At 38.3% G+C, this 25,846-nt stretch overlaps 1 protein-coding gene across 1 annotated transcript in view; it reads right to left on the reverse strand.

Moving 5' to 3' along the window:
- VCAM1 (vascular cell adhesion molecule 1) overlaps positions 1-25,846 on the reverse strand; it is a 61,223-nt gene that overhangs the window by 27,087 nt on the left and 8,290 nt on the right. The window contains 4 exon segments of the mRNA XM_065907946.1: positions 7,546-7,551; positions 20,805-21,071; positions 22,171-22,491; positions 24,537-24,812. Coding sequence (XP_065764018.1) covers positions 7,546-7,551; positions 20,805-21,071; positions 22,171-22,491; positions 24,537-24,812 — 870 coding nt within the window.

Below are 25,846 nucleotides of genomic sequence, written 5' to 3' on the forward strand. Positions count from 1 at the left end.
TCCTTTCTAGTCTAACTTCGGCGATCCCCTCATTGTCCATTTCAAAATTCTAAGCATTCTGATGCTGCTCTGGTTGGATCCTGAGAAGATTCAGGCATACTTTTCTCAGCTGGTTTCGTAACCACCACGTTCGTAGCAAGTCTCTTTTAGGACTTCCAAGTGATCAATTTGTTATGGGTCTCCCTGGAGCTAAAGTCGCTCACTTTTTCTAACACATCTGAGGCAAATGACACTCTTAGTAGTAAGAAGGGCTCTTTAACTTATTCAGTACCAATAAGTACCAATGAAAGAAATATCATATCCTGATGAGCTAAAATGCTCCTATTAGTCTTACCATCTTATCCAATTTAAAACTTCCATGTTCAAAAGTTATTTGAATTATGGAAAGATTTTATAAAGATACCTCATATTTGTAAAGTGCTTTCTAATTTTTGTTAATTCTTTAATATGTTTTGTCTCATGTGAGCCTTCTAACAATGCTCAGGGTGAGTATTTTTATCTTCATTAGATGGAGGAAGAAACTGAGGATCTGAGAGGTAAACTGACCTCCTCAAAAACACACAGCTAGGTAATAGGAAAGCTAGGACTAGAAGTGAAGTTTCTGATTCCCTGTTTAAGTGCCCTCTCTGCTAGCACAGTTCAGCTCAACCGTGGACTTTTTTTGGTCTTCCTGGACCTTTTTTGGCTGTCCAGGAAAGCCTTGGAGATAACGAAGGCACTACCTTTTCCTGGGATGTGGTATCGTCAGAAGCAAACTATTTTTATCCTTTTTGCTTCTGATTTCACAGAACAAACTTTCCATTTCCAAATCACACTTAAAAGTTCACTGCCCTGATTAGGAACTATATTTGTAAGAAGTAATGTTGTGAAGTAAATCAACTGAATTCAAAATTCCCCCTGTATATTTTTGTTGGCTTGGAACATAAGCTGTGGAAATTCCAAAGCTTTCATATAAAAAATTAAAAAAGCCTGCCTGTGATTTGCCACATTATAGCTAAAATAGAACTTAAGGAGAATATCCTGTTTTTGAAGACTTTGTGCCAGAAGAAATATAATAAATACTAAGTGGTTAAAATGTTTAAAAAGAAAGTTATAACAAAAATTTCAATGTCCTTATGGAAGTTAAATATATTTTCTATAAATTTCCTAAGTACGTTTTTTAAAAACCCAAAGGGAAATAAACAAGTAGGGAGAAATGCTGAATGTGAAAATGAAAGTAGATAGCTTCAACCTGAAAAATTTTCCACTTAAAGGATTTGGCCTCCTAGGAATCTGTGGGTTCCGTCTTTTCCTCCAAACCGGGACCAAGGCCATCTTTGCTTCAGATGAAAATCTTCTTAAGCCAGATGACACTGGCAGCCTGACATTTTCCATGCCTCTCAGGATCCTGCAAGAGCAGTGATGAAATTGGCAATTTTCTTCTCAGGGATGTTCTTAAATTTTTTCAAAGAATTGCTACAACAACTTTTCCTTTTAGATTAGCAAACTGAACAGAATTTAGAAGTAATGGTGCCGTGTAACTTGTCTTCCAAGCAATCAATCCAGAAAGACCACTGTGAAAGTCTACTGGACAAAAGTTTCAAGGCCATTAAAGGAGATGTTTGTGTTGGAAGAGATCTGAAAATCATCTCATCCTGTGGTTCTCAACCAGAGTGGCGATCAGGTAAAGTGCTGCTCTTTGGAGATGATTTTTTAAAAAATAGATTAGATTGCAGATAAGGCCTATGATGATCATCAGGCTTACTCACTTGCTTTCTGAAATGCTTTCCTGATTGAGAGTAAAAAGGTGGAGTTACAGCGAGTTTCCTGTGAATTGCTTATAACCCACAGTCTATCTTATCTGCTACTGGTGAGTAAGACAACAAACATTCTGTTCATTATTATAGTTGTTGTAATTAGGGAGAAAAAAGGCGGGGAATCATTTTTCCTGCATCCTTGAAAAATATTTATGGATTTCTCTCAAGTCTGGGTTTGTGGAAATGAAAATCATCCATCCTATATTGTGGTGGAGATAAACTGGAGTCCCTCTGATGAAGTTCAACACCATCCAATGTTAAATGCAGGAAACAGTGACCACCAGAACCACAGATAGCAGCAGCAGGACTGGAGTGGAACTCGAATTCTAAGTGAACTAAGGTCTCTGGTGACCTCAGAACATCTGCCTTTAGGATTGGTTGCACATTAGAAATAAAGTAATTTTGAGTAGTTCCATTTAATATCAGCAAGAAAAAGGAATGCATGACCATTTTGAGAAGTATATAAAAATAATTCTTTAAGGATCAGACATACAAAGAAAGCAAAAGAGATGATAAGTTTATAGAACGTAGCCATTTGATTTGTTGTAGAAAATAGAGTAACTTCTAAAATATTACAAAGTGTAGTATCCTGTAGGCATAATGTATCCTTTCTCTGTGGCCCCTGACCAGTATACTGTCTCATTAATTCCCACATTATCTTTGGGCAGCAGGACCCATTTTATAGAATGTAAATGGTGGAGTGTTTCATTTTTCCAGAATTATATATTTGGAAGCAAGATGCTACTGCAAATCTTGATTCCACCACTTCTTTTTTGAGTAGCCTGTGGGAAGTCACTTTGTCTCTCTAGGTAAAGCTTTTCCCATCTATGAATTAGGATAAAAAACCACTCATCTAATAGGATTGTCTCAAGGGTTACATAAGATCCTGCAAGTAGAATTCATAACACCTTTCACAGTAAACAGAAAATGCTCAGTAAATACAGAGAGAGAGGGAGAACATATCTGAACTCTGATTTGTGACATTTCTGTTGAATTCTTCTATAAACTGATGAGACACCATCCAAAATACACCAAACATTTAAAATAATTTTTGGCCAAATTGCAAATCAGACTGTCTACAGTTTAGAACCATGAAGAGAGGAAGAGTGGAGAAATTGAGTGACTGTACTTGAATTTGCCCTATTCTCCATTTTCTGTGTTGATGGTGTGTGTGTGGTGATTTTTACTGGAAAATAGTCTTCTGGAATCTGAACTAGAAGGTCACGATATCATCGCAAAGACTGCCCATCACCCATTGTAACCTGGGGACAAGGTTGACATGGAGGGATCAGATCACTGCCTCAACACTGGGTAAATGATATTCTAGAACACTGTAGTCCCAGACCAGCAGCAACACATCACCTGAAACTTTGTTAGAAATAAAGTTTTCATATCCTGCCCCAGATCTCCTGAATCAGCAATTCTGGGGGCGGAACTTAGCAATCTGTGTGATTGTGATGCTGCTAAAGTATGAAAACCACTGTTCCCCAAAAGAGTCCAAAAGGGCCCAGGACCATATCCCCATGGCCTGATCTGCTTCTTAGCACAGTGCCTCCATAGGTATCAATAGTTCTGTTCTGGGGAATATTAAATTATAAAAAGAAATGTCAAGATGACAAAAAACATTATTTTATGTACTTGATCCAAAAAATTAAAAGGTGAGGGCAAGCAGAGGCATGATACTCTAAGTTCCTATTGTAATTTGATTTTTCCTCTAGGCTTAATACTTTAACAGCTTATGAACTGGACAAGATCTTGGCATTTGTCTAGTCTAACTAAAGCCCGCCATCATGTGCCCAAATACATAAGACTGCTTAGAGTAAAAAGCATAATTACTACCCAGGCCTCTAGCCTAAAATTAGTTCAGTTTTTCCAGTGGACTTTTTGAAAAATAAAAATATCATGGCAATTGAGAGAACTTAAGAGAAATTTTTTTTCTGAAATTCTAACCTGTCCTATCCCTACTCCTAGTTTCCTAGTGTTTGTTTTACAAGTTCTGTACAAGACATCTGCTCAAGTGACTGGTGACGCTGCTATTGTCCAAAGAGTAAGAGGAAATTTTCCTAAATTACATGGATGAATAAAAACCATTGAGTTCGGGATAAGAATCTCTTGGGAAAAGGATTACAGTGTTTAAAACCTTCAACTCCCCAAATACACACACCTGAATCCCTGGGGACTCTAAAAGAAGCCTTCTCCTCCCTCTCCCTGCATTGAGATTGAATCATTGCTCTTGAAGTCTCACTGGTGAATTATAAGATGCGTTCTTCCTGGCGAGAGGAGTCTTTGATTTAGCATGAAATTCAAAGTCCCTTTTAAAGATAGAAATGTCCACTAGGAATGTCTGGAATGACTGTATCAGGTTTCCTTAGGGGCTGAGACCTCGCCTTGATAAGAGAGGTGTTGCAGTGGGCTCAGTGGGGCTGCCACGCGCAGTATCAGAAGAATGTGGCAGGTCTGTGCGGAATAACATTAAAACAATACATACAAAATGACTGAGTCAGCTACAAAATCTAATCGCTCTAACACTCAGATTATTATCACTAAGTATTTATGAAATACTTCTGAGACCTCTATCATAAGATGGCTTTATTCTCTTTTCTTTTCCCAGTAGATTTAAACCTAGTCTCCCCCTCACAACCTGTGGTGTCAGGCTTTCCATGTGTCTCATATACAAGGGGTACTAATTTAATAGGTTATCACTCTTTTTTGACAGATCTTCAGAAGTCAGTCATCTTAATTATCTTAAAAACTCACCTTAAGACCTTTGCCAACAAGTTGCCTGAGTTTGACTGCCCCTGATTATAATACAGAGGCATTACTTCTAGTACACCAGGAAAGAGTTAAATGAGATCAGTTAGAGTTGCCTTCATCCAAAAGGGATCACTATATCTCCCTTCTCTAACCTTGCTAATTACAGTATAATCACAAATGAGGGAACGTTAGACAGTCCACAGGAAACGTACTAAACAAATCTAACCCACTTCCCCGTTTCAGGATAAGACAAGCTTGCAGAGGCAATGGGACATGATGCAAAGAGTAGAGAACACTGTAGTCAGAAGAGAAAGTGTCACTCTTTACTCACTGAGTGATTCTACCCAGCTCAAAATCTGATCTTTCCATTTATTCAGCTGTTAAATGGTGATGATAATGACAACACCAACTTTACATGTAAGAAAAAGTGGCTACCAACCCCCAGACAAGAGTGTGTTAAATATATTCTAGCCTTGTCACCAACAATTCTACTCCTGGAGTAAAGTTAGAGAGTCCAAAGAGATTCTTACACAGGTTCTTAAGGATCACATACATGAACAATGACTTCGGCACCCTTTGGAGTGAGGTAACTAGAGGTAATCTGGGTGCATGTCACTGAAAGACTGCGTAGAGGAAATTATTCATCGTTAAGTAAATGTATCATAAGGAAAATGTACACACTGTATGGTCGTTGGAAGCAAGGAACTAAATAAACACCTGGTACATGTTGTTGTTGCTCTAGTCCCTAAGTCATGTCTGACTCTCGTGGGTCCCCATGGACTGTAGCCCACCAGGCTCCTCTGTTCGTGGAATTTCCCAGGCAGGAATACTGGAGTGGGTAGTCATTCCTTTCTGCAGGGGATCTTCCTGACCCAGAATTGAACCCACATGTCCTGCACTGCAGGAGGATTCTTTTCCACTGAGCCAACAGGGAAGCCACCACACAGAGTACATGTGAAAGTCATTCAGTTCAGTTCAGTTCAGTTCAGTCGCTCAGTTGTGTCCGACTCTTTGAGACTCCATGAATCGCAGCCAGGCCTCTCTGTCCATCACAAACTCCCAGAGTCTACTCAAACTCATGCCCATCGAGTCAGTGATGCCATCCAGCCATCTCATCCTCTGTCGTCCCCTTCTCCTCCTGCCCCCAATCCCTCCCAGCATCAGGGTCTTTTCCAATGAGTCAGCTCTCCGCATCAGGTGGCCAAAGTACTGGAGTTTCAGCTTCAACATCAGTCCTTCCAATGAACACCCAGGACTGATCTCCTTTCAGTTGTGTCCAATTCTTTGTGACCCCCGTGAACTATAAAATCAATGGAATTCTCCAGGCCAGAATACTGGAGTGGGTAGCCATTCTATTCTCCAGGGGATCTTCCCAACCCAGGGATCGAAGCCAGGTCTCCCACATTGCAGTCAGATTCTTTACCAGCTGAGCTACATGGGAAGCCCACAGAGTACATGGATGAAGAATCTTCAATATATGGTCCTGAGTAAAAGAAAATTTTAAAGTAAATATAAACATAAAGCATGATATTATTTATATAAATTAAATGCAAGCAAAAACACATGCATTTTACAAGAACATGTACAAACCAAAAGGTACATGTTGAATACAATAAAAAATGTCTGCCTGTGGGAAGAAGGAACAGGAATGAGAAACAGAAAAAAAAAAAAAAGAAAAAATAAAAAAAGACTCTTACTTTGAGCAGTGATGATAATACATCAACTGAGGGAATAATTAACTTATCTCCTGATGTCCAGAAAGGGAAAAATTATGTAAATGGAATTTCTTAAGAAAATAATTGTTGCCTCCTCTCCAAACACTTCATCTCTTTCTTTCATCTCTTCATTGAAGAATTTTCCTTCTTTTGATCCTTATTCTTTAACTACCAGTTCAGTTCAGTTCAGTTCAATTGCTCAGTCGTGTCCAACTCTTTGTGACCCCATGGACTGCAGCACACCAGGCCTTCCTGTCCATTGCCAGATCCCAGAGTTTACTCAAACTCATGCCCATCGAGTCAGTGATGCCATCCAGCCATCTCATCCTCTGTCATCCCCAACTCCTCTCACCATCAATAATTCCCCGCACCAGGGTCTTTTCAACTGAGTCAGTTCTTCTCATCAGGTGATCAAAGTATTGGCGTTTCAGCTTCAGCATCAGTCCTTCCAATGAATATCCAAAACTGATTTCCTTTAGGATGGACTGGTTTGATCTCCTTGCAGTCCAAGGGACTCTCAAGAGTCTTTTCCAACACCACAGTTCAAAAGCATCAATTCTTCAGGGCTCAGCTTTCTTTATAGTCCAACACTCATAGGCATATATGACTACGGGAAAAACCATAGCTTTGACTAGACAGACCTTTGCTGGCAAAGTAATGTCTCTGCTTTTTAATATGCTGTCTAGGTTGGTCATAACTTTTCTTCCAAGGAGCAAGTGTCTTTTAATTTCATGGCTGCAATCACCATCTGCAGTGATTTTGTAGCCTAAAAAAATTAAGTCTGTCACTGTTTCCACTGTTTCCCCATCTATTTCCCATGAAGTGATGGGACCAGATGCCATGATCTTACTCTTCTGAATGTTGAGTTTTAAGCCAACTTTTTCACTCTCCTCTTTCACTTTCATCAAGAGGCCCTTTAATTCTTCTTCACTTTCTGCCGTAAGGGTGGTGTCATCTGCATATCTGAGGTTATTGATATTTCTCCTGGCAATCTTGATTCTAGCTTGTGCTTCATCCAGCCCACCATTTTTCATGATGTACTCTGCATATAAGTTAAATAAGCAGGGTGACCATATACTGCCTTGACATACTCCTTTCCATATTTGGAACCAGTCTGTTGTTCCATGTCCAGTTCTAACTGTTGCTTGCTGACCTGCGTACAGATTTCTCAAAAGACAGGTCAGGTGGTCTAGTATTCCCATCTCTTTAAGAATTTTCCACAGTTTCTTGTGCTCCACACAGTCAAAGGCTTTGGCATAGTCAATAAAGCAGAAGTAGACGTTTTTCTGGAACTCTCGCTTTTTTGATCATCCAACAGATGTTGGCAATTTGATCTCTGGTTCCTCTGCCTTTTCTAAAACCAGCTTGAACATCTGGAAATTCATGGTCCACGTACTATTGAAGCCTGGCTTGGAGAATTTTGAGCATTACTAGTGTATGAGATGGTTCATGTGTAGAGTCTTCTCTTTTGTTGTGGGAAGAGGGTGTTTGCTCTGACCAGTGCGTTCTCTTGGCAAAACTCTATTAGCCTTTGCCCTGCTTCATTCTGTACTCCAAGGCCAAATTTGCCTGTTACTCCAGGTGTTTCTTGACTTCCTACTTTGCATTCCAGTCTCCTATAATGAAAAGGACATCATTTTGGGGGCGTTAGTTATAGAAGGTCTTGTAGGTCTTCATAGGGCCATTCAACTTCAGCTTCTTCAGTCTTACTTGTTGGGGCATAGACTTGGATTACTATGATATTGAATGGTTTGCCTTGGAAACAAATTAACTATAGCAATTCTTCATTAGAGGAATTGATATGAATAACTTACTTATACATTGTTTTTGTATCCCATTGTGGTATTTGCTGTAATACTATTTTTACTACTAGGTAGAAACAAAACTTAAAAGGCTTTCGGCTTTAAGGTGGAATTTAACACCGAGGCAAATGGGTGGACTCTTTGAGATCATAGTGGATCCTCCACTGGTGCCAGGTCACAGACATCCAAGGTCATGAGAGATCTGTGGTTGTAGATTACAAATTTGAGTAAGGTCTCATATAATCAAAGATACCACAAGAATCTGATTATCTTTTGTCTTTGAAAGTTGGCTTAAATTAGAAGCTTTCAGGTCAAAGTGGATCCCATACCATTCTTCCCTAACAAACAGAAGGTTTATTCAGTGAATATGCCTACTTTAATCTATTAACCCCTTTGTGATTTTGTAAGTGGAGTGATACAGGAGAAATGAGGTCCAGTCGAAAGACTTGAATATCTAGGATCTGGAAGAAACAAACAAAAGACTGATTAATGTAAAATGCAGTTTACTGGATGCATTGTCCAGTTTGCTGCCCAATAAAATCTCTCCCACCAGGCACCCTCACACTGCCTAGTCATCTGATTTACCCCCATGAGGAAGTGACGGGGTTACAGTGAGAGGCTCTCTTTTATGTATTAACAAAAGGGCAGGTGTTTGTAGGTGTACTGTGGAGGAGGCTTCTGACGTTTCTTATTCTGTGGATTATGTTTAACTTGTCACTTTGACATCTTTCTTTTGTGTTTCTTATGTTCCCCCTTTAACATCTTCACCTTGTTTTACTGACTCCTTTGTTCCATGAGATGTTAAGGGTCATCAAGCTTTCATAGCCGTTGTCAAGGCATTGACATTTTTCAGGAAAATCAGTCAATGCACTTGTCCCCTTCTACCTGGGTAAACTTCTTTGTGAAGTTTAAAGTTTTGAAGACACTTCTTCTTTGCTCAATTTTGATTACTTAGTCTCTCAGATCTTCTAAGACAATGAAAGAGCATAATATCTGACCTGTCCTTAATTTGGAAGACATCTTCCAAAATGTCTTCCCAAAATAGTTTACAGCAAGAGCACTGACATCTCTTGCTTTCTCTCTCTATCTTTTTTACTTAATTTAGGAACATTTTTATAATAATTATTTCACCAGCATGCTCTGTGACTTCCAAGAAAGATCCAAATATTGAGTAAAATAAGCAATTTTAATACATTATTATTTATGGTATAAATACTATATTTATTGGTGTTTTGACTGACTTCCCTACAGGCTTTAATTTTAGTCATTTGTGGGAGTTTAAATTCAGTTATTATGTCCAAATAAGAATAAAATTTCAACTATATTTTATTTTTTTAAAAGGTGAATATCTATTTAGTAATAACATCATGTGAGAGATATATGAGTGCTAATATGGAAAGGTTTAATACACCTACACACAAAAACATATAACAAAGAAAGCAGCAAGATATTATGTCAACTAAACAAGCATCAACTATATTTTATTTGCCTGGATTTCCTGTGGTCTAGAGTTATAGAGCCACATAGAAGTACAGTGTGAAAATTCAACATTGAAGTACGTTGACCAGGATGGATACTATTAAGCTGCACTAACCAGTCACAAGCCAGGGTTAGAAATTAAAGGCATTGGAGAGTCGTGAATTTTTTCCCTCTAGGTTTCTAATTTATGGACCCAAAGGAAAGAATGATATTCTTAGGTGAATGATATCTTGTACTAATAAGAGCAGGTGTTGGTCAAGGTACAGCTTTATCTTCTTATCTTTAGAAGCAGTTCGGACAACCAGCTTTTCTTAAATGCACATCTACTCCGATGCCTAGGCTGAAATGTGCAATAAAGAACTCTTTAAAAATCCTATGGTCAAGGTTTCATCTTGAAATGTGTTTGCCTGTTTGTTATTAAGGAGATTCATTTAATCAGATAAGACTCGTCATGATCCCAGCTACTCAAGCTCATGGTCAGTGGACCTGGTTTCAAAGACTAAAGCAAGAATTCTGCAAGCCTATCTGTTGGATCCGTATCGGATTAATAATTATGCTCCTCAAAATTGCTGTGGTAGCCTTCTTCGGTAATCATTTACCTTTCTCCCTCTCAGTGACAATAATTGCTTCTGGCATCATTTTAATCCTCATTTCTGGAGGGATCCTCTTGTATGGATTATGCCAAAACTCAGACTACACCTCTCTTGGACCAGAAGAATTAGTGAGGCATCAAACTGCCCACAGTCATCCTGAGGGTTTTGAAACAGAGGCAGCAACTATCTGCACCTCTCTATGATATATATTAAACCCAGATATCACTGGGTCTTTTACCCTTCTGAAAGTTCCTTGAGTATAATTAAAGTAGAAATAAACTCTGACCTCTAAAAAAAAAAAAATCCTATGGTCAGAGCATCATCTTAATTGTCTCTTTCTCCTCAGAATGATTTGTCAGAAAAGAAGAGAGCTGTTGAAACATATCACCAGAAAAGCAAAACAACATAACCAATAACGTCAATCATTTTCCATATGCTGAGGTTGTGGTGGCTTTGGAATGTATCAACTTGGCTAGTACGAACTACATTGCCAAGAATTCATTTCTCTGTATTTCCAGTTAGACTTTTGTGCAATATTGGATAGTAGATGTGAAGTAACACTCAGATCATTTTGTTTTCTTGTTTGGTAGTTTTTGTCTTGTTTGTTTATTTTCTCAAACAAAAACAAGATGACCAGGAACTGTTGAAACTCATAAGCATTGTCAGTTTGCTGGCTTACTTCATGGACATCAAATGATCCAGATTCTCCGGCACCTCCTTCACCTTTTCTGATTCAAGAGCCAGATGTGTTTGGGTCCACAATGAAGGGTTCCAGTGTCTTACTGCCTTGAGATTGAAAGCAGTGGGAACTGACATGGGTTCCCATCCATCATTGCAGGTTCCAGCTGATGTTTATAAGTTCTAATTTTTCCTTGCTGTCTCTGACTTTACATCCACATCTCCCTTCTGACTGACTTCCTTACAGGCTTCAAACTCTAGCATCAGAAATGAAGACAACAGTCTTGCAGAGACAGTTTAACCAGCTCTTTTCCACTGTGTAGGCTTGAATCACTATCACAAATCCCTTAATATAGAGAAATAGATATATTTCCTTCAAATGATTCCTCCTGGGCTGATACAGAGATCTAGCATGTTACAAGGAAAGGAAAAGGAAAAGCAGTCCCCTAGGTGAAAGCATGACAAAATTAGCCAGAGAACAGTGTCAACTGTGGGGAAGAGGAATGATAAAGAGACAGTGGAGAGTCCTGACACCCCTACTGGGATGTAGAGTGGCTTCCCCACTCTACCCTTATCCTTAAATTTACCACAAGAGAAACAGTTAACCTGGAATTTAACTTTCTCATGAAGGCTAGTGAACACTCATAAAGACTGTGAGCTCACAGGCACACTAACAAAAGACATTTGATACCAGGATTAAAAAAAGCAAACTGAGAAACTTATACCTGAAAAATAAGACTTAATTAGCTAGAGATTTAAAGTGAGCATTATAATCATCTTCAGAAAGATGAGGAAGATATTATTAACATAAAGAAAGAGCTGGCAGTTATATGGTATAACCAAATAGAAATACTATAGCATAAATAAAAATTTGAGATAAAGAACTCAATGCATGATATGATAGGAGAGTAAAGACAGTTGAAGAACAAGCTAGTGAGCTGAAAGGTAAGAATAAAGAAATAAGGGCTTCCCTGGTGGCTCAGATGGTAAAGAATCTGCCTGCAATGTAGGAGACCCAGGTTCAATTCCTGGGTCAGGAAGATCCTCTGGAGAAGGGAATGGTTACCCACTCCAGTATTATTGGCTGGGAAATTTCATGGACAGAGGAGCCTGGTGGGCTACAGTTCCTGGGGTCACAGAGAGCCAGATATGACTTAGCTACTAAACAACAAAGACCTTAAAGTAACTACTAAAAAAAAAAAAAAAAAAAAAAAAAAAAAAAAAAAACAAGTGAGCCTACAAGAAAGAGAAAATGTAATTGCTAAAAATATAGTAATTCAAAAGAAAGCCAAAAAAGAGGAAATATAAAGAACAGTGGGATTATACCATATACAAAAATTAATTCAAAAGAGGCAAAGACATAAACATAAGACCTGAAACTGTAAAACTCCCAGAAGGATACAAGGGGAAACCAACAAAGGACTAGCATCCAGAATAAATATAAATGTGTGTGTATATATATATATGTGTGTGTGTGTGTGTGTGTGTGTTTGTATCATGATCTAGGAATAGAATCTGTGCCTCCTGCATTGGCAGACAGATTCTTTACCACTAAGCCACCAGTGAAGCCCATTGTTTTAGGGTAATATATACACATATTCTAAAATATATAAACATATTTTAAAATCTCCCGCAAATCAATAAAAGACCACCAGGGAAACAGCAAAAGAAATGTACAGATATTTCACAAAAGGGCCAGCTCCAATGATCCTAAACACAGAGTCCTTAAATATATGATAAGATGTTCAACCTCACTAGTAATCAGTAAAATACAAGTTAAAAACAATATGGAAAACAATTTTAAGCCATAAGAAAGGCAAATTTCTAAGTGAGACAATGTCACCAGTAAGCTGTTTAGTAATGTGGACACTTATTCACTGCTGGTGGGAGTATAAATTACTTCAACTGCTTCAGAAAATAGTTTAGCTTTCCTTATAAACCTGAAAGTGTACATTTCCTGCAATCCAGCCATTTCATTAGGATATATACACTTAATTCTTGCACTCTAAGTTAATGCATACACGTAATTCAGGAATATGTAAGACAGTGTTTATAGAAATTTTGATCATATTGTAAAAACTGTAAACAGCCCAAATATCCACCAACAGTATATATATATATCCTATATAAATAAGTTGTGGCAAAATCTGATAATGAATATACATAGCTAAATATAACAATATGGATTAATTAAGCAAAAACATACTTTTGAGTGAAAAATAAAATCACCATCAAATATACCATTTGATTATATTTAGGGGCTTCCGAGGTGGTGCTAATGGTAAAGAACTTACCTGCCAAAGCAAGAGACACAAGAGACAGTGTTTCCATCTCTGGGTTGGAAAGATCCCCTGGAGGGAGAAATGACAACCCACTCCAGTATTCTTGCCTGGAGAATCCCATAGACAGAGGAGCCTGGAGGGCTATAGCCCATGGGGTAACAAAGAGTTGGACTTGACTAAAGTGACTTAGCAGGCATGCATGTAAGATTCAAAAGCTGGCAAACAAAACAATATTCTACTTAGGGTTACCTATATAGGTATAAGGGCTTCCTCAAAGGCTCAGTGGGTAAAGGATCTTCCTGCAAAGCAGGAGACACAGGAGACCTGGGTTCCATCCCTGGGTCGGGAAGATCCCTTGCAGAAGGAAATGGCAACCCACTCCAGTATTCTTGCCTGGAAATCCCATGGACAGAAGAACCTGGCAGGCTCCAGTCCATGGGGTTGCAAAGAGTTGGACACGACTAAGAACATATATAGGTATAAAATCCCCAAAGAAAGGAGGGAAAAGGTTAATGTACAATTCAAGATCTTGTTGAAGCCTCAGTAACAGAGCTGCAATCAATGAATGGCATCTAAGAGGCTCTGAAGAACAGTAATGCTCTATCTCTTTGCTTTAGTGGTACAGGTGTTCACTTGCTACGCTTTAACATGTCCATGTTCATCTGCATTCACTCTTTCTGTGCATATTATATTTAAAACAATTTTTTTAATTGCAGGTTCCAAGGCAACTAAACCAGGTATTTCAATTCAACAGGTTAGGATGGCCCCAAGATAAAAGTTCCCATCTTAATTCTGATAAAAGTAATCTGTGAGGAGCTCACTTCAAGTAGATATTATTTCTATGGGTTTGAACTCTCAGGTATTTGGAACTTGACATTACCAAAAGAGTTACAACATGATTAAAAGACGCAACTTATAATAAATAAACACACAACTCTTTCAATTCCAGAAATTATCACTTTACTGTACAAAAAAATCCCCGAAAACCCTAAACATTTACAAAAGAAAATCAAAAGAAGTTGCATTTTTAGATCACTTGGGAAAATTACACAAGTCTGATGAACAAACATCAAAAAATGTCTCCGTACCGTGTCAGTACCACCCAGAGAAATCCAGTTAACCATTATACCATAGGTTGAAGTGTTTAGTACCTGAAAGTCAACCCAGTGCCCTCTTGGTTTATCATTTGCCTATGACAATATAAAACCCTGGCATCTCCCCACAACATGAAATTGTTGCCTATGAACTTTATAGGAATAGAATTTTGTTACAGGAAATAAAATAATTAAAAGATGACATAGGTCAGCTGCCAGTTGATATGAAGATGCATTAAGTTATAACAATCAGTTCAAGCAACATTTTAATAATTTTAGATATATTGACTCTAGTGTGCTGATATTCCAAGCAACCTTGCTACGGCATAGTTTTACATATATACAAATCATGTTATTGTATATACACATCAAGAAATTACTCCAGTCACCTCAATGGTAGTGCCTAGTTTTTAAGCAGAAATTTTCCTTTGGCTTCTTGTTCACAGTAAGGGCCATAGGCAGCCATTTCTTTCCAAGTGTTCACTGCATTCAAGGAAGCCTGAACTCCCAGTTTCTGTTTTCCTCATGGAATGATGAGCAGTATCAAGGATCTGAACTGGCAATGTCTTTAGTAGAACGTTTCAAGCGTTAGCTACACTTTTGTTCTCTGTGCTTCTACAAGACTGTACGACCCTGTCATGTTAGCTCTTCTAGCAAAGTAAGCAATCATTCCAATGGCAGTTAATATTAAGGCGGATGCACAATACAGCATGAGAAATTCAGGAGAAAAATAGTCCTTGTTACTTTCTCTTCCTGGAAAATAACAAGATGGATGCAATTAATGTCTGGTATGAAAAGAAATTGTTTAATAATAACAGTCACAAGTTTTATTTTAATAGTACCACTAGTTTTCTGAAGAAAAGTGAATTAAACCAGTGATAAGAACCAACAGGACTCAAATGCACATTTCTCTGAATTAATCAAATAATAGTTAGCAGTTGTTATGGTCATATTGAATCTAAAGATGCCAGTTGCTGACTTCCACAAACTTAGATTCACATAGATGCAGGTCCAATAACAGGATGGAAGGAAGGGTGCAACTTTTTAAGGCTCATTTAGAAGAGTGAGAATGGGACAAGAGTGTTTACTTTGGGAAATAAAAGTATGTACTAAAGAACTAGGACTCAGATTATTAATGAGTTAAAATAACTCACCAATACTCCAAGAAAGGTCCTGAAATACCTACAGTGCAACCATTATAGTCAAACATCATGTATGAGATAGTAAGAGAAAGAATTCTTGCCAATGGCTTTTTTAGAAATATATAGAAAATTTTATATTTTGTATCTCTGAAGTAGGGCATCTTAATATACATTATTCCTCTTCAGCATTTATATCATTTCTTGACAATATGAAGTTCTCTGGATAGCTTTATATTTTTACTTAAGTGTTACTTCCTCAAAGAGGCATTCTCTGACCTGCATTTCCACCAGCCTAAATTAGGAACTTAACATACAGGAGGAGAAGGGGGCAATAGAGGATGAGATGGTTGGATGGCATCACTGACTCAATGGACCTGAGTCTGAGCAGGCTCCAGGAGATGGTGAAGACATGGAAGCCTGGCATGCTGCAGACCATGCGGTTGCAAAGAGTCAGACACAAGTAAGTGACTGAACAACAGCAATGCACTTTTTTCCCTGTATACTTTTATAACCCACTACATTTTCCCTTCACAGCCCTCATCACCACTTATAGTTAAACATCTGTGTGTTTGATTATCTATTAGTTTTGGTTCCCTCCTTCAGACTGAATTACATAAGGTCATGTATCTAGTTTCTTTTGATCCACCACTCAATAGCTAGCAACTGGCTCACTGCTTGGAGTAGCTTGCACCCAAAAAATATCTTTTCTTTCCCCAATAATATCTTTCAAATAACAATATATATTGTTTTCTTTCTACATCCTGTCATTGTCATTTAGTCATAAATTGAATTCATAAAGTAATAGTGTCACAAAACTTTTAAATTAGTACTCTTTCTGCTACTGCTGCTGCTAAGTCACTTCAGTCGTGTCCAGCTCTGTGCGACCCCAGAGATGGCAGCCCACAAGGCTCCCCCGTCCCTGGGATTCTCCAGGCAAAGTACTCTTAGTACTCTTTCTACTACACTAAAAATCGTCTGACAGTTACAATAGTATTTAACATTTTAACCTCATAAGAATATCTGAAGAAGGCAGCATGATATTTACTGGCGATTCATTTCTATTTATATTTATTCTTGCACAGCACAGTATGACCTCATAAATAGTAAGTTTCTTCAAGAGGCTTCTATATTGTTTTTGTTCTAGAAGAAATGAATGATTTGAGATTGATAATCATTGCTTTACTTCTAGAGGTTTCTAATCACCAGAAGTCAACCAAGAAGAAAAGAATCACTAGGGTCAGATGAAGGGAAGCTGATTTTTGAATTATTGAAGTTAAAAAAACTTCATCATAAACATAATGATAATTACCCTATTTTTCTACTTTTCCTTACTAGGGTAGAACTAAGAGTATGAGAGTAATATTTTAATGACGTATTCATTATCATAATTATGCTTAGGCATCAGTATTGATGACATGGTAGGCAATGGTATTTCTGATCTTATTGTTTTCAACTTAATAAGTATTATACTGTCTTTTGCCTTTGGTTTTTCCCCTCAGGCATCTGCAGTAAAGTACAAATTTGCTGCTGAGTTGGTTACCAGGGCAACCTTCAAATATAGTTTTCTATTAACCGCATCAATACTGAAAATTCTAAAGACTCCCAAACATTTTTATCATTGAAATATATTTGAGCAAACATATTTCTAAAGCAAAACAAACCAAAATTAGTTTACAATCTCAGCTAAATGCAAAGGATAACTAGTTCAAAATTCCCAGGAAAACATCAAATTTTGTTTCCATTCATTTGTAGTTAGTTGAAACCATATTTAGTTTGGGGGTTCTAGCTGAGTGCCCACAATGTGCTTTAATTGTTCATTTAAGTAATGAGTGAAAAATAGCAAATATGTAAAGTTATCAACTTAATAAAGCAATTAGAAAAGACAACAATATATGAGAAACTTAAAAAGAGGAGAAGAAGCTTTGATATGTCTTTAAAAGAGAATCATTGACTACAAAAAGAATAATGAAAATGTTAGGAATCCCTGATGGCTTAGATGGTAAATAGTCTGCCTGCAGTGCAGGAGACCAGGGTTTGATCCCTGAGTCAGGAAGATCCCCTGGAGAAGGAAATGGCAACCCACTCCAGTATTCTTGCCTGGAAATCCCATGGATGGAGTAGCCTGGTGGGCTACAGTCCATGGGGTTGCAAAGAGTCGGACACGACTGAGCGACTTCACTTTAGGAATCCAAGTCCCTGGAAATAGGCTTAATTAAAGGTGGTCTGGAGACATCAAGGATTAAATAGGAATAGATGAATTTCAACCTACTCATAACTAAGATCTCAATCATCCAGAAATCTGGAAGCATTGATTATATACACTCCTGTGTCATTTTGAGTGACATGATACAAGGGATATTGTTGTGTTTCGAGGAGGTATTGTGAAGACAGAAAACATGGCAAAGCTTGTAATCTTGAGAGATTTGATGAGATGAGTAAAATTTGAACCCATTTTCTGACCCAAATTTAAATTCTCTTTACATTGATAGTTGTTGTCTCTGGGAGCCCAGTGCCAAAGGCTCTTTAAGAGTTGCATTTGTTCACAGTCATGTTTATTTCAAGTTTGGCTTCCAGTACACAGTGGGAGCTCCTTACCACTCAAGGAGTGGAAGACTGAGCAATAAATGCTGACACTTACTACGTTCACTGATAAGATCAACAGATCCTACTGTGAGTTCACAGATGGACTGAAATTAAGCTGGCCCCTGAAATTCCTCTGCTGGGGGCCATGGCCCCCTCCCTCCCTTTCTCCATCAGAAAACAGCAGGATGGACTAGGAGCTTAGATATTCTAAGGAAGTAATTCTGTAGTCTAGAGACTCCTTTACATTGTTCCGCATTAAGATCATCATTCTCAAATCCAGAAGAGTTAATCTGAAAAATATGCAGTCACTTATTCAGAGAGTGACACTCTCTTCGGGTAGGAAGGAAAAGGGTCTACATAAACCTTTCTTTTTCCATGTGCCAATTCTACTTCTTTAGTTTCCCTATAACTCCCAAAGAAAGGTTTTGAAAATACATTTAAACACACAAGAAATGAAAGACCTCAGAGACCAACGATGAATTGTCAACGTTTCAAATAGCAAATGGGAATCCGACACTGATTTATGATAAATGTCAACAACCTGGCTAAAAGGACAGAGCACCTGTACATGATTATTTTAGGAAACACCAAGAAATAACCATAATTGACATGGAATTCAGTTACATTTTGCCAATTCATTCATCTAACCCTTGAAATTCTTTACAACCCACCAAGCTTCAGACCTGTTATTAAAAATAACAAGAAACAAAAAACAAACAAAAAAAACAAACTAACCTTTAACATCAAGTGTTAGGCTTCTTAGCTGTGAGCCAACTTCATTTTTGGATTCACATTGGTATACTCCCGCATCCTCTAACTGAGCCCTGTGAATGGTATATGCACCATCTGTAGACTGTAGCACTGTGTAGCCAGTCTTTGCTTTTTTCTTCAGAATTATCAAAGTTGGGGGAACATTCCCACATATACAGGAGATAATGACAGTGTCTCCTTCCTTGACACTCTCAGAAGGAAAAGCTGTAAGTTGTATATCTTTTGGAGCAACTGTGGAAAGAATTTAAAGATACCTCTGATTGAATGAAATATAAACACATTCCACATTAATTTAATGACAGCAACAGTAGTTGTCAAGATGGTATTTGTGCTTACTGTTTGCATTAAATATTTAGAGGGGCAATTAAAGAAGTCAAACATTTACTGGATTCTTATAAATGGTCCTATTTTTAATAAAAGAAGACATCTCATGCTTCCTTCATGTCCCTTATACAAGGGTGCCAAACCCTCAGGCCATGGACTGGTACCAATCTCTGTCCTATTAGGGACCCAGTCACAGAGCAGGAGGTGAGCACCTGACAAGTGGCACTTCATCTATATTTACACTCCCGCCCCACGGCTACCACCTGAGCTCCACCTCCTGTCAGATCAGTGGCAACATTAGAGTCTCATAGAAGAATGAACCCTACTGCACTTGAATCACTCTGAAGTGAGCCCCCTCCCCAACCCATGGAAAACTGTCTTCCACAAAACCTGACCCTGGTGTCAAAAAGTTTGGGGCCTCAGCCTTAATGTAATTCTTACCCAACCTTAGCCAATGAATGGGTGTTTAAAAACAGTTGGCGATTTCAAATGTGGAAAATAACATTTTTTGGGGGGTCACTAAGTCATGCAACTATTTCTTGAAGTATAAAAGGCTTCTGAGTTTTGAACTAGATCTTTCCAGATCAAGAAATTAAGCTGTGCAGAGATGGCTCTTACAATCAACACACCAGTTGTTATCCTGGGTTTAGTATCTGACATACAACATCTCTGTTAACGTGCAACCTGTGGAGGGAGGTTCCCATTAAGATTATTTACTTTGTGACTTGATACTCTTTCCTCAACCAAAGCTACATCCTAAGAGCTTTCTTTAGGGTAGTGCATTTCTCTTCCAAGTTTCTTCCTTTCCTTTAAAATACAAATAATTATTGTAACAAGGTAACAAGACAGTCACTAACACCTTAGTGGAAATAATACCAAGGGATAAGAGAAGAACTGACAGCCCTAGTGAAGAAGAGGACCTCAAACCCCAAAAGGGAAGGTATGAGGGAAATCCAAATTGACTACTTCATGACTTTTCCCAAAACTGCCTAGAGCTTCAACCTGTCAACTAGAAATTATTTTGTTCTCAGTTTTGCTTCTCCATCCTGAAAAGAATGGATCTGGATCTCCTAACTTAATCCATCCTAGTGATTCTATGCCATTAAATTGATGAATCAGAGTGAAAGGTCACTGCTACTCAATCTCAGAATTTATAAAAGGTTTAAGAGCCTTCTTAGCCTTCTAAGCAAGCTCTAGCAGTCATTTTATGAGATTACCATGAGGAATTTAATCCAGTTAGATAAGGTGATTTTGTATGCAAGGTGCTAAGTTGCTTCAGTCATGTCCAACTCTTTGCGACCCTGTGGAGCATAGCCCGCCTGGCTCTCCTGTCCATGGGACTCTCCAGACAAGAACACTGGAGTGGGTTGCGATGCTCTCCTCCAGGGGATCTTCCAGATCCAGGGGTCCAACCCACGTCTCTTACATTTAACCCACATTGTCAGGCAGGTTCTTCACCACTAGTGCCACCTGGGCCCTAAGTAATTCCAAAATATGTATATACGTCTTCCTATCCTTTTTTCAACACCATAATCAATGCCCCATAAGTGTAACTGGAACTCTTGGCACAGTTCCTAGAGCTAGCTTTCCACTTGAGGTTGAAAGACTTCTAGGATAAGTGACTTGGAATGGTTCATGAAGAAGTACTATTCCAGACTTCCACGCAGAGCTCTTCAAAATGTTCAGTGCATTTTGTTTTAGAAAATTTGTTTTAAAAGGACTTTATTCAAAACCAGTAACATAACCAAAATAAGAATAGCGCTAATAACTCATTTAATCACTTTAGCTCACCTTGAATAATTAATTCAACTTCTTTTCTGCTTATTCCAGCCTGGTTAATGCCTTCACAGACATAAATACCAGAATCTTCCATTTTTGTAGACATGAAGGTGAGAGTTGCATTCTCAGAAATAGGCTGTAGATCCCCATTACTTAGCTGCCTGCTCCACAGGATTTTGGGAGCTGGAAGGCCATCGCTAGCGCATGTCATATTCACAGAACTACCTTCCTCCAGGATGGAGGAGGGACTGACCAAGATGGTTGTATCCCTGGGAGCAACTGAAAAGGTAGGGACACTTGTTAGCTTGGCTGTTTACACCCCGAGTTCCAAAGAGTTTTTATCAGTGTTGCAAAACTTGGCTATGTATTTGTGGGTTAGAACAGTTTATAAACCTTGATAACTTTACCAAAGGAGTTTTCTGCCCTCATTTACTTTAGCAGATACAAAATGATTGTTTTTGTTGTTTAGTCCCTAAGTCACGTCTGATTCTTTGTGATCTCATGGACTGTAGCTTGCCAGGCTTCCCTGTCCACGGGATGTCCCAGGCAAGAACACTGACGTGGGTTGCCATCTCCTCTCCTGGGGATCTTCCCAACGCAAGGATTGAGCCCAGTCTCCCGCATTAGCAGACAGATTCTTTACCACTGACCCACCATGGAAGCCCTATACAGAATGATCCAGAGTAGAATATGAACATATCATGGATATTTTTTAATGGAAATAAAATCTATAGAGACATTCTTGCTGTCAAAAAAAATGGATGGTCAATGATAGTGTGTATTGACATTTATAGTACATTAAACATGAACATGAACTATGTAAATCACCTATGAAAAGGTAGACTATTTTTCTACCTCTTGAATCTAGGCTGTCCTTGTGACTAACTTTGAACAATATACCCTAGAAGAAGTAACTCTGTAGGACTTTCAAGCTTAGGCCCCAAGAAGCCACCTTCATTTTCACTCTCTTGAAGCCCTGCACTCTGGTGACTAAATCTATGCTACCTCTCTTCAATATGAAGAAAGGAAGGCCCAGGCACCCCCAGAGAAGGCCCAGGCTTGGAAGTGAGGCTACCTGAGACCATCCCCCATGAACTTCCAACAGACTGAAAATGAACATGTGTGTTCATTTGATAGCATATTGAAAAAACTGCTCATCTGACCTCTTCCCAAACTACCAGCTTAGAATCATAAGCAAATAAACAGTTGCTTTAAGTTTGAGGGGTTTTTTTTAATATGAAATCATTATTTTGTAGTTTCTTTTCAATTATTCCATTTCACAATGGTTTTAACTATGAACTTCATGTTAACTATTACCTGGAAAACATGATAAAAAAAAATTCACATTAAATTGTGGATACATCATACATGTACTTACCATTAACATAAAGCATCTGTGTACTCTGCCTTTGTTTGGGTTCAAATTCCATTTCATCAATAGGTAACTGAGCCAGACAAACAAGAACATTTCCAGTATCTTCAATGGTGGGGATGAAGGTCATCTCTAAACTCTTGGTCTCTAGGGCTTTCTTACTTAAATCTTCCAAAAAGATTTTATTCATCATAATACTCTCCCCTTTAAACAATTCAATCTCCAGCCGGTCCAAAGGATATACATTAGGAACCTTGCAACTTACAGTGACTGGGTTTCCACTCACTAACGGACCACTCATTTCAATTTCTGGATCACTAGGGAAGGCTGCAAATATCAAGCAAAATATGAGGTTTATATGTGACACTAGAAGAAAAACAGAGCTAACCTCTATTAAATGCAAAGTTCTCAAAGTGAAGGTTTTAATTCACCTGGGATAAAATGATTACTAATAGATACATCACAACATTAAATATAAATATTTATGATATCAAATAAAAGTAATGCTGGAAACAAAAAATACTTAGCACATCAAATCATCAAGAAATAAATATACTTCATACTCTTCGCTCCTTAGTGATACAGTTTTGCTGACAGCTAAGGACTAGTCTTTTCAAAGGACATATCAGCTTCTACCATCTTACTTAGTATACATACATTTTAAACATTTTAAATATTTTCCATGATGTATTGGATGTTTATTATGTGCTAGTCCCTTAATATTCATTATCTCAGTCTTCAAAACAGCGTAATCTAATGGGTATTAACTTATTTTAAAGCTAGAAAAATGCACAGAGAATGTATTTGATAGCTAGGGAGACTTATTAAACTTATAAAGGCTAAGAGTCTGCCATTTGACATCATATCTAGTAAGTCACCCAGCTGAGATCAGAATTCCTATTTCCTTGAGCTCAGAGCCCAGGCTTGCTTTCACAGAGTCAAGCAATTTAGACATTTTTATTTCAAATGGCCAGGTTTAGGCAGAAAATTTTAAACGTTTCTTGAATAATACTTGTAGTTCAGAAAAAAAACAAGAGATTCAGATTCTAAGTAATATTCATAACACATCTTGATACAAATCAACAAAACTAAGATGAGAACAGTTATCAAGAGCAATGCTAAAATTTTTTTCTCCTGAAGCAATATGTTGTCAAGTGACAGATTCTCTAACGTTTCCACAGGACCATAAGGCTTCACTGCTGGTTCTCATTGCTGTTGGGAGTGTGCTGCATCGGCAGCTCCTGGACTCTTGGTAACATGATAAAGCAATAAATTAACCTGTCTTTTGAGAGATTCAAATCCCTTTACAGACATACTCTAACTCACTTTGAGCAAAATCTTGAGGGGTAACACAAGTTTGGGCAGGATTTCTGGAGGAACATGTCCACAATTGTTCTCTTGGATTCTGCTCAATAAAAACAAGGCAGAATGTGTGTGCTGTGTGCTGTGCTTAGCCACTCAGTCATGTCTGACTCTATGCAACCCCATGGACTATGTAGACCCCCAGGCTCCTCTGTTCGTGGAATTCTCCAGACAGGACTACTGGATTGAGTTGCCATTTCCTCTTCCAAATAATCTTCCTGACCCAGGGATTGAATTCGCAGTTCCTGCATTGCAGGCGGATTCTTTACCATCTGAGCCACCAGGGAACTTTCTGATCACTTTGTATATCTTGTCCTCATTCATTATAAACTGAGGAATTCCAGCCATGTCAATTCATAGAGATTTGAAGCTCTACGATTTTGTTAAGGTGACAGGAATAGCAAGAAGAAGTGTAGTATATGTATGTGGTATAAATCAATACTCAAATCTAGTGCAATCTTCTGGTGCTTCTTTTCACCTGAGCTGTTGCACTGACCATCCCTGGTGATCATTCTAACTCCCAGGTTTTCTCCTGCTCACTATTGCCTCATGTCTCCATCCCGCCAATCAGCTTTCAAATGTATCTTTAAAACAGTAGGTTTGGGCCTCACCCTCCAATTCGAATAATTTGTCATCCCACCCTATTATCTGAATGGGCACTGTTTCTACTCTTTGCATACAACCATCTCTGTACACACCATATACAACCAGAGTAGGGTGGGTAGCAGGGGACATGCATCATGTTCAAGTCCATGATGACAGAGTACAGACAAGACACAAACTAAGGATCAGGGATGCTGGATTCATGTGTAATATTTACTATGAAATATATACATCAAAGCTGCATCAAAATCTTTGGTTTGGAGATTTGAGAACCATTCACAATGCTAAATTTCCTTCCTAAACACAAAGACCTTGTTGGGTATCACAGATTTGCATTTTGCTTCTTTCAATGGAACCGGGAACAACAACAACAACAAAAACAGTAAATGATTTTGAAATCTACTTACAGTAGAGCTCCACCTGGATTCCCCTTTCCAGTTTCCTTTGACCACACATCACAGTGCACAGGTAGAAATGTTCGTTCTCAAAATTCACAGGGCTCAGGGTCAACGTGGACTTGGAGCCCTCGGTCCTCACCTTCCCGTTCAGAGGGCTGTCTATCTGCGTTCTCCAAGAGAAAGATGGGGCATCGCAGTTCCTGACATCACAGGTCAACACGACTGAGTCACCAATCTGAGCAGCAATCTGGGGTCCAGGAGAGATCTCAACAGTAAACATTTTCTCTGGTGGGGAGAAAAGAACAAGACAAAAATAAAATTCTTTTACCAAAGTTCAACATACAGTTTTTTTTTTTTTTTTTTTTTTTCTGACTTCTTTTTAGCTAACATCTGTGCCAAGAATATACTACTCCTTTCCACATTGGGACTATCAGGAAGGGAACCACAGCTTTTAAGAACAAACATACAAGACGCTGTGATTCATTCATTCAACAGAATGAACAGGAATAAAAATGTGTCAAGACAGAGACTGGCACCTTTTCATAACAAAAATTCATTCTCCACTTAAAGGTGTTTATTGTATTCTTATAACCGAGGGACAAAAGCTCAAAAATATAAGATTCCAGTGTGTCAATCGCTGCTTAAACCACATTACGTATATGAATATTATCTCATGTAATCCACACAACTTCAGGATCTGGTATCATTGCTTCTTCTCCTTGACTCTCAGTGTCTCATTCTACTTTTCCTTATTTTCCATCCTTCTCCTCTTTCCTCTCCTCTCCCATTTCTTCTTGAGGAAAAATAACTTCATCCAAACTGCAAGTGGCAAAATTAGGACTTGAAGCCAGGTGAGTCTGATTTAAGATCCCAGCTTTTCACTTGAACAACTAAATCCAAATATCCTCAGGTGGAAAGAAAACCAAATCTAAGGAAAGTACTGAAAAAAGCTATATAAATATGGCTTCTGATTAGAAACAATACCTGTAGCAGACCAGTATTTAGAGCTTCTGTATCAACAGAATAAAGTGTAACATGAAAGTCACATAGAATCCCACTGAAAACACATACTGAAATCACACTGAAAAGTATGATTTCAGAATCACACGGCAAAGTCAAAATCTAAGCATTAAAGGGGTATGCAAATCACCTCTTAAATTTTCTTAATACAACATAAAGATACTTTACAATATTTCAATGGCTGAAATGCAGGGCAAAAAATCTGAAATATCTAGCAAAGTTCTTTGACTGCCAATGCAATCCCTGCGGGGCACCCAGCTGCTTTGGGATGACTACTGTCTAGGGAGAAGAAGAATTTT

Source organism: Muntiacus reevesi, chromosome 1, assembly GCF_963930625.1.
Source record: "Muntiacus reevesi chromosome 1, mMunRee1.1, whole genome shotgun sequence".
Lineage (NCBI taxonomy): Eukaryota > Metazoa > Chordata > Mammalia > Artiodactyla > Cervidae > Muntiacus > Muntiacus reevesi.